The 17,719-nt window shown below is 41.7% G+C and overlaps 7 protein-coding genes across 7 annotated transcripts; 4 read left to right on the top strand and 3 right to left on the bottom strand.

The window, feature by feature from the left end:
- Positions 1–633: 633 nt before the first annotated feature.
- Positions 634–2,424, top strand: ILV3 (dihydroxy-acid dehydratase ILV3; the record flags this gene model as incomplete). The annotated part of the gene is made up of 1 exon (XM_018880504.1): positions 634–2,424. One exon carries the CDS (start codon positions 634–636, stop codon positions 2,422–2,424), a length of 1,791 nt encoding a protein of 596 aa, XP_018738317.1.
- Positions 1,698–2,279, bottom strand: AWJ20_3485 (uncharacterized protein; the record flags this gene model as incomplete). Its single annotated transcript, XM_018880505.1, has 1 exon — positions 1,698–2,279. The coding sequence occupies one exon, from the start codon at positions 2,277–2,279 to the stop codon at positions 1,698–1,700; it is 582 nt and encodes a 193-aa protein (XP_018738318.1).
- A 277-nt stretch (positions 2,425–2,701) lies between the features above and the next one.
- On the top strand, positions 2,702–4,951 carry ELP2 (Elongator subunit ELP2; the record flags this gene model as incomplete). The annotated part of the gene is made up of 1 exon (XM_018880503.1): positions 2,702–4,951. One exon carries the CDS (start codon positions 2,702–2,704, stop codon positions 4,949–4,951), a length of 2,250 nt encoding a protein of 749 aa, XP_018738316.1.
- Positions 4,952–5,444: 493 nt separating this feature from the next.
- AWJ20_3482 (uncharacterized protein) lies at positions 5,445–7,460 on the top strand (the record flags this gene model as incomplete). Its single annotated transcript, XM_018880502.1, has 1 exon — positions 5,445–7,460. The coding sequence occupies one exon, from the start codon at positions 5,445–5,447 to the stop codon at positions 7,458–7,460; it is 2,016 nt and encodes a 671-aa protein (XP_018738315.1).
- A 141-nt stretch (positions 7,461–7,601) lies between these two features.
- PMT2 (dolichyl-phosphate-mannose-protein mannosyltransferase PMT2) lies at positions 7,602–9,836 on the bottom strand (the record flags this gene model as incomplete). Its single annotated transcript, XM_018880501.1, has 1 exon — positions 7,602–9,836. The coding sequence occupies one exon, from the start codon at positions 9,834–9,836 to the stop codon at positions 7,602–7,604; it is 2,235 nt and encodes a 744-aa protein (XP_018738314.1).
- Positions 9,837–11,268: 1,432 nt separating this feature from the next.
- Positions 11,269–11,838, top strand: RPL9B (ribosomal 60S subunit protein L9B; the record flags this gene model as incomplete). The annotated part of the gene is made up of 1 exon (XM_018880500.1): positions 11,269–11,838. The coding sequence occupies one exon, from the start codon at positions 11,269–11,271 to the stop codon at positions 11,836–11,838; it is 570 nt and encodes a 189-aa protein (XP_018738313.1).
- Positions 11,839–14,166: 2,328 nt separating this feature from the next.
- KAP104 (Kap104p) lies at positions 14,167–16,938 on the bottom strand (the record flags this gene model as incomplete). Its single annotated transcript, XM_018880498.1, has 1 exon — positions 14,167–16,938. One exon carries the CDS (start codon positions 16,936–16,938, stop codon positions 14,167–14,169), a length of 2,772 nt encoding a protein of 923 aa, XP_018738312.1.
- Positions 16,939–17,719: the final 781 nt, after the last annotated feature.

The following is a 17,719-nucleotide window of genomic DNA, read 5'->3' as shown; positions in this document are numbered from 1 at the left end:
AAAAAAAATTCTTTTTTATAGAGAGTGAGGTTAGGGTACAAGATCATTGAACAAGATGTGACATGTATCAACCCGGTGTTAAGAGTCATAGAGTTTTGGATTTCGAGAAAGTTGGCAACATATTTATTAGAACCACACTATCTTACTATATCACACTCTGTATTTACAATTGCTCCCTAGGCTTATATGAATATTTAGTATTTAAGTGGATGTAACAACAGGATGGCCCAGATTGGAGCCCAAAGAAGGGAAACTTGAGGGAACATAGGTGGAGATTAGATGAGCTTAAAGATATAGGAGGCTCAAGCTTTGTATCGATAAATCTAGTAAGTCATCTGATCTTTAATCTGAGAAGACTAATTTTTTATTTTAGTAACAATAAATATCAATAATAAATGCTGAACAATAGTTGTATTGCATATGCGGCTACGTTTCAAGCGAAATCGGATGGTAGTTATCCAGTCAAGTTAGCGCAAATAAAGATGACCCACTGCGACTTCGGTCTGAGTCACACGGCGGGACCGTCATCGACCTCATATAACTTGTCAGGGCTTCATTATACTTGAACTTTCAGTAAACATCATTTATTTATCGAATTTCTGAAATATTTTAAATAATTTAAAATCGAATCAAATGATCCAATCGAGATTAAGATCAATTAGCCCATTAAGGGCCGCGCTCTCGACGAGGACATTCTCGTCAACTTCACAAACAAGAAGCTCGTCAGATCCAAATGAAATCAATCGATTTAGTAAAATCATTACACAACCAAAATCTCAGGGTGCTTCACAAGCAATGCTTTACGCTACTGGTTTCTCCGAAGAAGACTTGAACAAGGCTCAAGTTGGTGTAGCCAGTGTATGGTGGTCTGGTAATCCTTGTAATAACCATTTGCTGGATTTAAATTTTCGCGCATCCAAAGGTGTCGAATTAGCGGGCCTGAAGGCTATGCAATTCAATACTATTGGAGTCAGCGACGGTATTTCTATGGGTACAAAGGGTATGAGATATTCTTTACAATCGCGTGAAATCATTGCCGATTCTGTTGAAACTTTAACTATGGCTCAACATTACGATGCGAACATTTCCATTCCTGGCTGTGACAAGAACATGCCTGGTGTCTTGATGGCCATGGCCCGAGTCAACCGTCCTTCAATTATGCTTTACGGTGGTACTATCAAGCCTGGCCGATCTGCTTGTACCGGCACTGAGGATATTGACGTCGTTACCGCCTTCCAAGCATATGGTCAATATATTGGTGGTTCTATCAATGAAGAGACCAGAGCGGACATTATCAGACATGCTTGTCCTGGCTCAGGTGCCTGTGGTGGTATGTACACTGCTAACACTATGGCTTCGGCGGCAGAAGTAATGGGTATGACTCTTCCTGGGTCCTCTTCATTCCCAGCCGAGTCCAAGGAGAAGCTCCAGGAATGTATTGACATCGGTCTTGCCATGAGAAAGCTGTTAAAGATTAATTTGCTGCCTCGTGACATTATGACTAAAAAAGCATTTGAGAACGCTATTGCATACATTATTGTCACTGGTGGCTCTACAAATGCTGTTCTGCATTTAATTGCAATTGCTCACTCTGCTGGTGTGGAGCTCACTATTGACGATTTCCAACGTATTAGTGACAACACTCCTCTCCTGGCTGATTTCAGACCTTCTGGTAAATATGTTATGGCTGACTTGCATCAATATGGAGGTACTCCTTCTGTCATGAAGACTTTACTTGAACAAGGTATCCTTGATGGGTCTACCTTGTCTGTGACAGGTAAGACGATGAATGAGACTCTGGCAGATACCAAACCTTTACCAAAGGAGCAAACAATTTTTGCTTCTCTGTCAAAGCCCCTCAAACCTAGTGGACATTTACAGATTCTTCGTGGTTCGCTTGCGCCTGGTGGATCCGTTGGTAAGATTACCGGTAAAGAAGGAACCTTCTTCCAGGGTACAGCTCGTGTGTTTGACGAGGAAGATGATTTTATTGCCGCACTTGAGAATGGTGAAATTAAAAAGGGAGTTAAGACTGTTGTAGTCATCAGATATGAGGGCCCGAAGGGTGGTCCAGGTATGCCTGAAATGCTCAAACCTTCTAGTGCTCTAATGGGGTATGGTTTAGGTAAAGATGTCGCTCTCCTTACTGATGGTAGATTCAGCGGTGGCTCCCACGGTTTCCTCATTGGCCATATTGTACCAGAAGCCGCTGAAGGTGGTCCAATTGCTTTAGTGGAAGATGGCGATGAAATTCTTATTGATGCTGAGAAGAATATCATTGACTTACATGTACCTGAAGACGTTCTTGCTAAGCGTAGAGAAGCATGGGTTGCCCCCCCTCCAAGATATACGAGAGGAACTCTGTCGAAATACGCCAAGCTTGTGTCTAATGCCAGTCAAGGTTGCGTTACCGACAACTTTTAAATTCATGTTTATAAATGTTAAAATTTTTATTTTAGTCTGTGTATATTGATATTTTCTTTTTGTCTGTGTTGTTCTAAATTGAACCCTGAAGACGCAGGGCCTACGGAGCCGTGCATATTGTGGGTTAGGCTGGGATCTGAAATTTTCCCGCTATCTGCATGGGTGATATGATGAAATCAACTTGGAAGTAGCGAAGGACGCAATGGTTATGGTTAAATTAGATTATATAGCGGCTGGGGCCAATAGGCAGCCGTTTGCCTCTGATTGGAGTAGCCAGATGGGTCTGGTTGCCTTTGGATCATCAAGATTAATAGCCTTATGGGATCATAAAGCTGGTAGAGTGTTGGCTACCATTAAGGGCCATGAAAGTACAGTGACAGCAGTTCGCTTTATTGGCGACGTGCTGATTTCAGGATCAGCTGACTCAACTTTAAGATTGTGGTCTCCCGATTCTGATGGTAGATTTAATTGCTTTCAAATAGTCAGTGATGTCCATAAGAAAACGATTACAAGCCTGGCAGTTTTTGGAGACATTGTTGTTAGTGGATCAGCCGAGGGTGTGTTTTGTATTTGGAGTCTCATCAGGAATGAGAGCCAGGTTAAGTTAGAACTTGTTGAGGAGAAAACCATAGGCCCTAGATTTTATCCGATTTCACTAGCTGTGCATGGGCTGGAAGAGAACAGAATAGTAATAGCCGTTGGTGGCACTTCCAATGATACTTATTTATTTACAGGTGATATCAAGTCACAATCTTTTACTCTGGATGCAAAACTGTCTGGCCATGAGAATTGGATCAGAAGCCTGTCATTCAAAAGACATGAAGACGATATCCTATTAGCAAGTGCGAGTCAGGACAATTATATCCGGCTTTGGAGAATTCACAAGGGTGGTATAAATACTATAGGTAACAGAACGGCCTCTGACGTTGAGAAAGATGACGAGGCATTGAATGAACTGGCCGACACAACTGGAATTAATCTTCTTTCTAACAAAGTGTACCATATTGACAATGATAAATATACCCTTACATTCGAAGCTTTACTTATGGGCCACGATGACTGGATATACGAGGTAAGCTGGCATCCTTCGAAGCTGGAGCTATTGTCTGCATCATCAGACTCCACACTTATGTTTTGGAGCCCTGATGCCTCATCGGGGATTTGGATTTGTTCTACAAGACTTGGGGATGTCAGTATCAAGGGTGCAAGCACTGCCACCGGTGCCTCAGGTGGTTTCTGGAATGCGCTTTGGCTGGATGATGGATACAGTGTGGCTACTATTGGTAGAACTGGATCGTGGAGAATTTGGAGCCTAGAATGCACAAACAATAACTGGGTATCCCAAATTTCAATCTCAGGACATGTGCGTGCGGTTACTGATATTTCGTGGGAAGATTCAGGTGCTTATCTACTTTCTACCTCTTTAGACCAAACTACAAGACTGCATAGCACATGGAAAAAAGACGCGTCGTGGCATGAGATATCAAGGCCCCAAATTCACGGTTACGATATGATGGCTGTTAAATCGTTTTCCCGGGAGGTGTTTGTAAGCGCAGGTGATGAAAAAACCTTACGTGTATTTGAACAACCTAAGGGAATTGCAGAGCTGATGGAAAATGTTTGCGGTATCTACACTTCAAGCTCACAAAAAGAAAATTTGCCAGAATCTGCTACGGTACCAGTATTAGGCCTTTCAAACAAGGAAGAAGAAACAAAATCAGTAGAAACCCCTGATAGCGAAAGGAGTGAAAGCATGAATGATGATGAGAATATCCATGGCACTATTAGATCAACGTTATCTGCTTTAACCGAACCTCCAAAAGAAGATCATTTACAAAGGCAGACACTTTGGCCTGAGTTAGAAAAGCTGTATGGCCATGGTTATGAAATATCCTCAATCGATATTAGCGAAGACAAAACACTGTTGGCCACCAGTTGTAGAGCTAATAATGAGACTCACGCGGTTATTAGACTATATGAGACCAAAAAATGGCTTCAACTGAAGTCTCCATTATCTCTGCATAATCTTACCATTACAAGGCTAAGATTCTCTCCAAATGGAAAATATCTCCTCAGTGTATCAAGAGATAGGCAATGGGGTCTATGGGCTAAGAATGAATCAGAACAGTTCGAATTGGTAGCTTCAAACTCTAAAGGTCATACCAGAATTATATGGGACTGTGCTTGGCTTCCCGATAGTAGCGGATTTATCACTGCCTCAAGAGACAAGTCAATAAAGATTTGGAAAATAAATGGAGACGAGTGGAACGAGCATAACCAAATCAAATTCGACGCCCCTGTAACAGCAATTGATATTAGTGCTAATGGGATTCTTGTGGTCGGGCTTGAAAGTGGAGCCCTGTTCATTTATGAGCTTGCCATCAATAGTTTCGACCCTCAGCTTGTCGAACAGATTGACGAATATATCACCCCCTCGTTGCGCGTGACCCGAATAAGTTGGAGGCCACAGGGTAAGCAATTTGCTGTGGCCAGTGAGGATTTTATTCTTAGGCTATATAGTTTATAAAGCTGTCCGTAGAATAATGTAATTAGCATCTAATAAGTTTCATGCTTATATTTAGTCAACGAATATACGAACCAGATCAATCGACAAAATTTCATAATAAGTAATGATCGGCACTAACATTACTCGCAACTCACCCCACAGCCTTGGAAGTTACCACCAAGTATCAGGTTCCCTTGATTAATAAAAATGTTTAGGAGAACATTACCAAGGCTCCAAAAGCAGAAGTTGGTTAGATTAGCCAACCAATTAGGAAAATCTACAAACCCATATCTTCTCAGCCATAAACTCAATCCAGTTGCATGGCAAGAATGGAACGAACAAACGCTGAAACTTGCTGAACAAGAAAACAAACCTGTATTCTTGTCAATTGGATACCACACTTGCCATTGTAAGTATTATTTGGAAATATGGATTCTTCGGCTATCGCGGGATTCATATACGCAGAGAGAAGGAAACCACGAAGCTCACTGCTAACATACCAGGGTGTCACGTCATGAATAAGGAGTCTTTCTCTAATGATGCAATTGCAAAGCTGATCAACGACAGCTTTATACCAATCAAAGTGGACAGGGAAGAGCGGCCCGATGTTGATTCAGTGTACATGATGTACTTACAAGCCACAACGGGGCAAGGAGGTTGGCCACTAAATGTGTTCTTGGTCCCTGGGACCCTGGATCCCATATATGGCGGTACCTATTGGGCAGGTCCGGAAGCCGATATGGGTGAGAGAGCTGCAAAATTTGAAGACGTATTAAAGCGAGTCGCAGATATTTGGAAAGCGGAACAACAAAAATGCATTAGCTCTGCCAAAGCTACTGGAGAGCAACTTGCAAAACTGGTAAAAATGCAAAGTTCCAGTGAGCACAACGATTCTTTTAATGTCGAGGCAATAGTTGACGACGTTAGAGAGCATTTCTCTAACAATTTTGACTCCCAGTTTGGAGGATTTTCTCATGCCCCAAAGTTCCCCTGTCCTCATAATATGTCGTTATTACTCAAATACAATAACTACTTTGATAAGGGTCTAGACAAGCAGGAACTATTGCAAGCAGACAAGTCAATGACGGGTAAGGTGTTGTATACATTGGAGTCGATTGGCAAAGGCGGTATTAAGGATCAAATTGGACACGGATTTTCGCGATATTCCGTGACAGATAACTGGAATTTACCTCACTTTGAAAAGATGCTTTATGATCAAGCGTTGCTACTGAATGCGTATTTGGATGCATATGTTTACAGTGGTTCGCTTGCTGAGTTTGCTTCTTATTATGCAAATGATATAGTAGAATTTCTTATGAAAGGTAGCTTGACGGACAAGCATGGAGATGGATTTTACTCTGCTCAAGATGCCGATTCCATGAATAAGGAGGGTGAACACAGTGAAGGTGCCTACTATGTGTGGACTTATAAAGAATTTTTTGGAGCGTTGGAGCACCTCGGTCGTGTTGAAGCTGATATATGTGCTATGTATTGGAATGTACAGGAGTATGGAAATGTGGATCCCCAATATGACATTCAAAAAGAGCTGCAATTTCAGAATGTTTTATCGGAACAAGTTAAATTAGAAGATGTAGCTCGAGCTTTTGGAAAGCCTGTTCAAGAAGTTGACAAGATTATTCAGCGTGCAAGGTTTGAATTGGAAAAATACCGCAACACAACTAGGCAGAAGCCCGATGTAGACACCAAGATCATTGTTAGCTGGAATGGTCTTGCAATAGGGGCTCTTGCTAGGGCATCCGTAATTTTAGGCAACAAACAAGCTCTGTCTCGTGCCCTTAAGGCAGCTGATTACATATATGAGCATGGCTATGACAAATCTACAGGCAGACTAAGAAGGTCTATTGGTTCGGAAGTGCATGGTATGAATGACGACTATGCGTACTTGATTTCTGGACTAATCGAGCTTTATGAAGCTACTTTTGATATCCAATATATCAAGTGGGCAGATCATCTTCAACAGAAACAACTACAACTGTTTTGGGATAAAGAGAATGGTGGGTTTTTCAGTGTTGAAGCAACGCGCTTGATCGAAGAGCAACTCATCTTCAGACCGAAATCAGGTTTCGATTCTGCGGAGCCCTCGCCGAATGGAGTATCAGCGTCGAATTTGCAGAGACTTTCTAGTATCCTGGGAAATGTTGAATACGAGTCAAAAGCCTTTGAAGTTATCAAGTGTTATGGCCAGGATCTTTCTGCTCAGCCATTTGGATACACATCGATGGTTGGTCCAGTTATAACGGCTCTGGAATCTGGGATGCGATCAATAGTCATTGTGGGCGAGGATAATAATCTTAACGGACATTCATCACAAGTGGAGGCTATTTTATATAAACTTCACGTAGAACATCCTCACCCTCTTACAACCATAGTGCGGTTGGACGAACACTCTATCGATTATTTCAACAAACTTGAGGATACTATCTACAAGGAGGTGTATGAGCAGTTCGGTGGTGGTTCTTTGAAAGTTCTGCTCTGCCAGGATAGGGCGTGCAGGGAGTTCAGTTTCTGATAATCTAAATTCAAAAACAATTATTAGGAGCTACTAGCTATTACTTCTTCTTATTTGTCAATATATAATATATGTAGTCAGTCAACTATGCTACTACCATTTTTTTTTTTAATTCCCGAGTACGGGAAGCTTCCACCTGCTTTAGATTCTCCAGGTTGAAAGCCAGTTCAAGTAGTTGAAGTTAGCTGAATCACCTTTCATACCGAATGCTATAGGCGAGAAGTAGATGAATATGCCAATAGTGATGACATAGAGAACACCGAAGATGCCATTACGAACAGTCCAGTGTGAGAATCGCGTAGTGATATGGTCTACTAGGAAACCAAAGGTAAGAACAGCGAAGTAGAGAGCTGGTAGATAGTGATGGACGTACGTTACACGAGCCATAACAATAAATGGGAGGTAGTGCAAAAACCAGCCAAGCAAAGGAATAACACCAGCAATTGCGTAGTGCTCAAGCTGCTTGGGAGTGAAATCTTGGTATTGTCTTTGCCATCTAATAATATAAACCAACGAGAGTGAAATGAACGCAACAATTCCAATTGTGGTAAATATAGTAGTACTAGGGTGTCCGAGAAGGAAATATTTGACGTTCTCAGGACCCCAACCGCAAAGGCGGAGACCCACATGTAGGGTAGGCCATTCCCAAGCTCGAGAGGCAAGATCATCCTGCTTGTCAGGGTCAGGCACCAGAGCATTGTTAGAGGCCATCATAGCAAAATTCAGCTGAATGAAATCGCGCAAGAACGAAGTTTTTGGAAGTACGCGATTGGAATCAGATTCCATACGATCATTCCAGTGAGACTCAATGTTCCACCAAGTCTTCTTATCGCGATAGGAAGCTTTAGGATTACAAGTAACTTCACCTTGACGGAAACCCCATGGAGGAAGGTTATTACCTTCGCCAGAGAGATAACAACCAAGATCTTGATGCTTCAAACGGATGGTGGTCGACAGAGGGTGTACTCTAGTCTTGTTCTCCCTGCTGCCAATATTTTCGACGATTTCAACAATCCAGTTGTCCTTCGTATCACCAACGGTAAGATTACCATAACATGAGACTTCCCACTTGCTCTTAGTGACTGAAGACTGAACGGAGTGCGAGTGCAGGTTACGTCCAGTAGCAGGATGCATCAGACGAATAACATCACCATCAGTAAGGAATTCAAGTGGCTTCTGAGGATCATAAAACTCATCAAACCGCCCGTGTTCAAGTACCCATTCATTATTGTAGTCCTTATGGTGGTAGGTGGTGACCTGTTGCTGCTCAGATCCTTCAGGATACGTTTGGACATGAGAGTGTAACAATCCACCATTAAGTCCCTGATTCTTCAACGTGAATTTAGAGCCAAATGCGAGATCAACAGGACCGCCAACGATGTCACTCCCGATAAGATTGGCCTGGAATAGTGAACTCATATTAGAATCGCCAGGCCCGCTGTGATTGAGAATAACAAAATGAGCCTTGAAAGAAGCCATGAAGACCAATACCGGGACAACGATCAAGTTTACGACTCTGGCAACCCAATGTAGTGCATAGGTCTTGACAGGCATATCCAGGTCGCCGAATTTAATCCAAAGATCAGCAACAGTGTAGATACCAATGACAGATGTTACAAATAAGCCAACCATCTTCACGCTACAGACACACCCAATGGAGAGACCAGTAACGAAGAGCCACGTCCACCATTGAGTAGAGAACGACTTAGATTGCAAATTGTGGAACTTGGAAAATGAGTAAACAGTTGAAACTGTAAAGAATGCCAACATAGAGTCAAGGAGAATGAATTTTCCCAACGTTATATAAGACAATTCGGTAAGCATCATCAAAGTAATTAGCCAAACAGCAGGAATAGAAAGCTTGAACTGCTTTGCAGTAAAATAAGCCAAAGGGACGCATCCTACATTGAACAAAGAGTTGAAAATTCTCATCTTAGTGAAATTAACATACTCCGGGTAGTCAGCACCACTGTCAAACCCAAACGATCCATTGTAACCCGCTAGGTATCCAGACAAGCCAACCAACATTTTTCCCAGTGGAGGATGGACATCGAAATAATACTCTCGCTTGAGATAATAAGAGCCAAATTTACCAAAATGAGCCTCATCCCAAGTCACAGAATGAGACTTACCAATACCATAAATACGGGTGAACAGTGCCAATGCTGTGAAAATAATCGGTGCTACTATGCTTTCTAGCTTGGCAAGATCAGTGATGAGTGATCCATCAGCAGGCTTTTGCGCCTTTTTCTTTTTATCATTCACATCGTTGATAATATCTGCTAATTTATCGGCATCAGAGGACGACTCGGTCTGGTCTTTACCACGCCTTCTAACTTCTGGTTGGCGGACACCTGAGGATCTAGCTGCAGCCATAATGAACTTTTATAGCGCGTAACGGAGACCTGAGTACGAAGGAAAAGAGCCAATCCGAACTTTTCAAAACGACAATATTAAAATACAAACAGCAAGATGAATACCAGATTACAAGCCAATTTTTCAATTGAACTCTGCAAGCGATAATCTACTAACTTGCTTGAATGACGACGAAAGATTTGGCCTATAGATAAACCTACCCTTGATAGTAACGCAACTGAATCTACACAAGGAATCCTTGTGTCGTGTTCTTAACTGAACAATTCGATCCAAATCAATTGAAGATTGATTTATACTAGTGGATGGCAAGTATGGAAAAGACAACAGAAATTGTTGATTTTATTCTACTTGATGAGCTGGTCAGAATTGGCAGGTCAACCAAAAGCAAGTGCACTTGTCTAGCCAGCCGCCTTGGTCTGATTTAAGATTGTGCGACTCTCGAATGCACGCGTGTTACATGCTGGTAAAGACGTTACCTCGCTATATATAGAGGCTTGTATGTTTCGTGTCTGCATTCAGCCGCGCGTTTTGATTCAACATTGGTGACTTTCCAGGGTCCCGCTTACCAACTATAGCTCTATAGCTTAGAGTTAATTACTGTTATATACCTAAACGGAAGCTTGAGTACAGTATCAAGTAGATAAGGCAGGGCATCCTTAAAATCAAGAAGAACAGTGGTATACAACAAAATGGCCTAAGCTCTACGTGTATGCCAGACTTTGGTGACTGCTAGTCTGACCCTCGAACTTAGGTTCAGGCATTTTTAGGTATATAAAAACTACGGACAACTTCCAACGTGGCAATAAGATATAATTGAACTTAAACTGGTTGAAAGATCCCAAAATTTAAGTTTACCCATAAAGCATGCGGAAAAGTGTGTTCGATTGTAAGAGCCATATGTCGGCAGGGATAGAAATAGCGCCTATGGACGATCACGTATGCACCTTTCAATAAATCGAAACACATAAACCTGCGCAAAATAGGAGAAGAGCGGGTTATCGGTACTTAGACAAGCTCTTCCTATTTAATATCATCACTATTCATGACTAGATTTCCATTGTTTCATAATGACCGTACATCTAACAGTCAGTGAATACATATACATCTAATAACGGAAACAATATTATTAATTATAAATGCGGGGTATCCTGGTATCGTGAAACTGCCCCCTCGAAAAGCGGCACAGGAGGCTCAGAAACAGCTGTCATCGCTGCGGTCCAGTTAAGCTTGAATATCGGCCACTCCCTTGAAAAATTCCGTTTTATATCAACAGTCACGTGATATACGGCTTATGCATACCACAATATACGCATCTAGCGTGTAAATATCAAACCCACTCAATTTTCATAAATACTTGAAATTTCACTACCTATTTTTCACTTTCCCTCGTTATCAACTCAAAAACAAGCAATACCCATCTTACAGTCTAAAAATGAAGTTCATCCAAACTGACCAAATACTTGACGTGCCTGAAGGAGTCACTGTCGATATCAAGGCCCGAATTGTTACTGTTACCGGTCCTCGTGGTACTCTGACTAAAAATTTGCGCCATGCGGATGTCACCTTTGTGAAGGTCAACAGCAAACAAATTAAAATCACAGTTCACCATGGTGACAGAAAGCATGTTGCTACCCTTCGAACTGTTAAATCTCTTGTTGCCAACTTGATCACTGGTGTTACAAAGGGTTATAAATACAAGATGAGATATGTCTATGCACACTTTCCCATCAATGTTAACCTCCTTGATAATGGTAAAGTTGTCGAGATTAGAAACTTCCTGGGTGAGAAGCGCGTCAGAACTATCAATGTGCTTGAGGGTGTTACTGTGTCGATTTCAACTGCCCAAAAGGATGAGCTAATTCTTGAGGGTAACTCACTCGAAAACGTTTCACAGTCTGCTGCTGACATTCAACAAATCTGCCGTGTTAGAAATAAAGATATTCGTAAGTTCTTGGATGGTATTTATGTTTCTGAGAGAGGTACCATTGAAGAAGATGCTTAAGAAGTTTGGAAGAAATCAAAAAGTTTTGTTTTGATGAATATTGTATGATTTTGCTTTTGTTTTATTTTATTTTATGTAGTTAACAGGTACGCTATGTCTTGGCGCAAATCAAGACGATAACACGAGGAGGCTCGTGTTGCTATCGTAATATGTCTACTGATTATCTTCCGGATTTTATCAGTTAAAGACTTTTAAATATGTCGTCTACCTGAGGGTTACAAAGACTTCAGTTGGAACAGGGTGCGATGAACGGAGGTGAGAAGCAAACGAAAATCCCATCAAGAAATGTTGGCTTATAATTTGTGAGTTGAAGTTTTCCGCTGAGTGGTGATTAAGGGATCTGGCTTTGTTTGCATAAACTGGGCCTCGATATGGGAAGATCTCAAAACACATATTCAATTTTTGATGGCATGTCGACAGTAATAAGATCAACATCGATGGACTCGGGGCATGTGAATCCGTCCAAGCTCCAGTATATGCGATTATTGGGCCAAGTAGGACATATAATAGCATTTCGAGCATCATTTAAGGATATACTCCCGTTTGACTCCCAACCTGTGGTAGGGTCATAAAGAGAATCTATTAAATTAAGCGTATGATCGCTTTCAATTTTCAAACTGCGAAGTGGTTCTGGTTGAAGGATTATGCCTTGATCTGAAAATAGAACTCCCTGAAACTGGTGTCCTCCTTGAACATCGTCAATTCCCAATGTTCCGTCGGGATAAACATTGAGTGTTCTCATATGGACTGATCTGTTAGCTGAGTTCACGGTCACCACTCCAAATACGTCGCCTTCATTTTGAGCTTTCGGAGTAGGATCTAATAGCATTATCTGACAGGTGTTGTTCGCTAATGGCAAGGGAGCCGGTGTGGCAGCCGCTGCAATTAGTGGTACTATAGGAGACACTGAGCTGATGTACATCTCGAACCTCTACACTTTCCTAAATGTTTACAACCGACCCTTTCCCCCCTTTATAAACTAGTTTTCGACATGTTTTACCTAATGCTTATATCATAATGCACGAAATTATTATTTGGTTGGTCAAATTTGTTAATGAAATGGCTCATGCCGCTTCAACATCACTTTGCATCAATATCAATACGATACTCACCTTACGCCCAGCGGTAGCCCCACAGAGTAAACATAACTTTCACAACGAAGTCACAGTCAAAGAGAAAAATGAGATAACTGCTGATCATCTAACTTCACAAATTCGTGACACAACTAGGCATCCTACTAGAAATTAGTACCTCCGTATATAACTCTAACATCACAAGGCTGAGCCCAGGCCATCATCGCAATTCACTCGGATGGTTAGTTCTGTCACCTTGATTGTAAATAAGAATAAAAATTAAATTCATGCTATCTAAGAAGCTGCGTTGGCTTACTGTTCAGCGTTGAGCTTCTCCAAAGTCTCACGACCAGCCTTGGTGTAGAGCCATTTGTTGTAAGAATTGGCCTCAGTCCAGATGTAGTAGTAGAGGGCGACAGGAGCAATGACAAAGAAAGCTTGAGACTTGACACGTCTAAGGGTGTTGAAGATGGCATTGTGCAAAACGCCATATAATGGCTTTTGAGCTTGAGAAGAGACAGCATATCTGACGGTGTATTTTTGGGCAGGAGATCCTATAATTTGGTTAGTCTCGTCGCCAATATTATTAATTGTTTTTCAAGACGTCATCTCAAAAGTACAACTATTTACCCTACAGAGATCTCTTTCGATTTCTAGCCTCCTCGACCAATTAATGGTTGCGATGAAGGGTCTCTTTGTAGTAGGTCTGTCAAGCACTCGCTATGGAAATATCCGTAAGATATCCAATCGCTTGAAAACAGTAGCCTGATATCACATTGAGATTTGCTCGAATATATCAGAGAGCTGAGAAAGAAACCGAAAATCATCCGCTCGCTTCCGTTCGCTTCCGTTGTTCTTCCTGAATGTTCGCTTGATTTCACCAAAATCAAAAATCTAGAGACTGCTACTTACCCATATGACCCCACCATCCCATATAAGTTTTTCCTCCTGGAGCACCCATTTTATATTTTTGATTTTACTAAAAGCAAGTGGTACGTTCGACGGAGAAGTTCTTCAGACAATCGCAATTGTTTTTCAATGAACTCTCATGCCAATCTGCTTGCAGAGCAGAAAATGGCTCTCAATGATTGGCCAATCCCAACATCAGCCGTGCTTAAATTCGAGGTAAATGGTATCACGTGATTATGCCCACTTGGACTGCCCCTAAACGACTTTCAGAGTCAACCGATTGAAGTAACATATTTACAAGTCGTGAATTATTTATTATGTACTGCCTAAAATATCTATTAAAAATCTAGAGGCCATATCTTTGACGAAGGCTGTTTGCACTCTCTTGACTAAGTTGTGCCATGACTCTTTTGTCCCAATCAGAGATGAAACCTTTGTAACCCTCTAAAACCTTAGAAATGAGCATGGCAAGAGCATGACTTGGTTCGTTGTAAATTGCTATGGTGTCAATAAAAACAAGTAGCGATTTCTCATTTGAGAGACCTGATGGGTTGGCAGCAATAATGTGGCAAATTCCTTGGAATGCGCTATCTTTTTCATCGGTCTCATCGACGTACTTAATGCTAGTGCACCATTTATCGATGAACAAACCAATGTGCGGTGCCACAATGTCAGCGCATACTTTACCCAAACGACCGATGGCAATGGCAGCATTTTCCAACACAGTATCAACAGCTGGCGACTGAAGAACCTGTACAAGTCTTTGCAAAAGTTCTTGAACAAACGGTTCAATTTCCTCACGAGTGATTTGAAGAGCAATTTCACCAGCAGACCAGATAGCATTGTTGCAAACAGCAGCAGCATGCGGGTTTGAACTATCAATTTGACTAATTGTCTCACGAAGAATTGTGCTTATGAAGGGCTTCAACTGATCATATGTGTAAATGGCCATGTCTCCTAACAGTGCGAATGCAGACTGTCTTACCTCTAAAAGTTCGTCCTGGAAGCATGCAAGGACCATCTCAACAAACGGTGGCTGTTGGGCTTGCGAAATGAGTTGCGAAGCGTGCTCGCCAAGCCCTTGGACTATGCCATCCAATAAATCCAAATTAGTTATAATAAAATCCTTATCTGGACCATCCACAGAAGATGGATCCTGCTGGTAAGCCTGCTCCTGGATAAGATTATTCTTTAAACTGGCACAAGTCCGTTCGAAGACAGTAGGGGCATAAGGGCTGAACTGCTCCCCAGCCGTGGCAGTAATCGTTGATAGACATTCCAGCAAAGGTGTCAGATCACGATCATCATCCTTCATCTGACTCCATTTTTCTAGTAGGGGAGGAAGAATAAGACCAATATGTTGAGGTTCACTGATTCCCTCTGGAACGCTGTCAACCAAGGTCTGGATTGTGTCATATAATGCCAGCATATTTTTGGCCTGATATTTCCTGAAGCATAGTGATAGTTGTTGGAGAGACACACCTAGATATGGTAGGATACTTTCCCTGGCATTCTCAGCAAATACAGAAAACCCACTGCATCCAGCCTCTTGAACTTTTTTATTTCGATCTAAACAGCACTTGAGCAGACCCTCTAATACAGGAACAAAATATTGCTGATGGTCGGTCTTGGAATGGTCGACCACCCAAGGACTATATCTGCTCAGTGTCCAGCATGCAATTTGTCTTACTGGCGCTTCTTTATCACCAAGGCGAGCAACTAGATACTGGATGAGTTGTGGTAAATGAACATCGACTTGTGACACGCATCCTTCAGCAATAGCACCAAAGGCTAGAATAGCCGCCTCACGAATAGACCACTCACTTGAAACAATATTTTCAGTAAGATAAGGAAGTGATATTTGAACAACTGTATCAGCAAAATTACTAGCAAAAACATCAAGTGCAGCAGCGGAACATTTTCTAAGATTCCACTCTTCCAGACCACCTTCGAAATCCTCTTCATCGTCGTCATCATCCTGGTCATCTTGATCATTTACCCCGTCTTCCTCTTCATAATGCAAACTTTTCGATTCTTTATGCTTACTGGAGTCATCCTCGCCAGTCTTTTTCTCCACAGAATGAGCGTTTTTCGACTTGATGTTTACAGGCTTAACATCCTCTGCCTTGTCAGCCACTTGGGCATCGTCCTCATCAATACCCTCTAGAATATATTTATCAACTTCAGAGTATACCATAGTCGAAAGAATAACAGGAAGTATTTTTGGTAAGTGTGGTTCAATTTGATCTTGTGGAACAGATGACTCTGCTAATCCAAGAATGAATTCGCATGCTTCAGATGCCAATTGCTCGTCTTCATCTTTAATACAATGCAGGGTGTAATTGATAACACCTTCTAAATGAGGCAACAATTTATCTGAACGAACCTCGAGCAGTAATACAAACGCCGAGCAGATGTTACGCCTTATATCTGAATCGTTGTCGCTCGCTAAAGAAAACAGAGTATTAAGAAATGTATCCAAATGGGCCAATAACGCCTGCGAAGAAATCAATATAAACTGAGTAAGACAAAAGATGCTCTGACTCCTGACTTTTGGGGATGATGAGGTAGTAAACTGAAGAAACTTTGGTACCATAAAGTTGAGTGGTCGTTGGCCGTCATATACAGCATCCAATTGCGAAGCGGAGTCCTCGCAGATTTTGGCTAGCGCACTCATGGCGCCTTCTTGAGCTCGAACATCTCCAGTCTCTGCCATTGACATAAGATTGGGTAGCACTTCAGGCCAACCTTCAATACCCGCTACTGAAACAAGTGTAGTAATAACATTTCCAGCAACATTACGCACTAGGGAAACTGGATCAGTTAGTCCCTTCAGGACTTCAGTCTTGATATAATTCTGTGATTCGGCTGGTAGTTGGGCGTACCTGGGTCTAATATTATTTTTTAGTAGCAGACCAGCGGTACCACGAACATCTTGACCAACAGCGTCTGAGTGATTAACCAGTAAATATGCCAAATAGTTGTCCAGATCAGGTTGGGATTTGGCATCATCTAAAGCCTTCCTAGCTTGTGATCGATACTGTTTAGATGAAGACGTCGAGTGGGCTAGCACTTGTGCCAACTGGCTAAGTGCCTCTGGTTGAGGTGACCAAGACATCGAATATTATTTCTTGATAATGGCGGTGCACTGACCAATGCTTAAAATATCAGTCTGCAATGTGAAGAAATAAACAACAAAGCAGTTGGCTATGAGCTAAAATTCTAAATACAAACTATGTATTCAAGCAGAATCTTTAAAATATGATCAGCAAATAAACCACAGCCCAATGCGTTTATTTCTTGTCTTTCCAATGTGCCAAACCTTTTTGTTGTTTTGGTCGGTCAGTCCTTTTTTAGCAAGCGGTCTCGTCGTTCCGAATAAGTACCGCCATTGACTGTTGCCTACAGAAGCATATCACTACTACGACAGCCAACCAGACACCACCGAAAAAATCTTCCTCTAACTAGCCCCTGTTTCCGCCGCACCAAGTAGAAACAGAATCCTTACCCTACTTATCGAGCACCCTATAATGTACTGGATGGTAGTTATTTGCCGGCCTCCAAAATCCCAAGTTCAAGGCAAAACTATTGTGGCAGATGCTTTCTATAATTAGCTAGTGTTCGAGGCTTGTAGAACTTATTCAATTGACAAGGGAGTCTGGTTTAAGGGTTGAAACGTTCGTGATAACGATGATAGCTTCTTTTATCTCTGTATAGACAAGTGTAGCAAACATGCAAATAATAAATCTAATCTTGTTATTAGAGGCAGTAACAGAAGGATAATAATGACCTGATAGAAGTTGATAAAAGATACTTAAGCATCCCTGGTATTGCATGCATTTCTCAGGGGTAACCCAAAATATGTGTAGATCACTCTCATTTGCGTAGGCATGAAGTGC

This window comes from Sugiyamaella lignohabitans, chromosome B (assembly GCF_001640025.1).
Source record: "Sugiyamaella lignohabitans strain CBS 10342 chromosome B, complete sequence".
Classification (NCBI taxonomy): Eukaryota; Fungi; Ascomycota; class Dipodascomycetes; order Dipodascales; family Trichomonascaceae; genus Sugiyamaella; species Sugiyamaella lignohabitans.
Note: the sequence above shows the minus strand (reverse complement) of the source record. Positions and strands in the feature narration are given on the sequence as shown.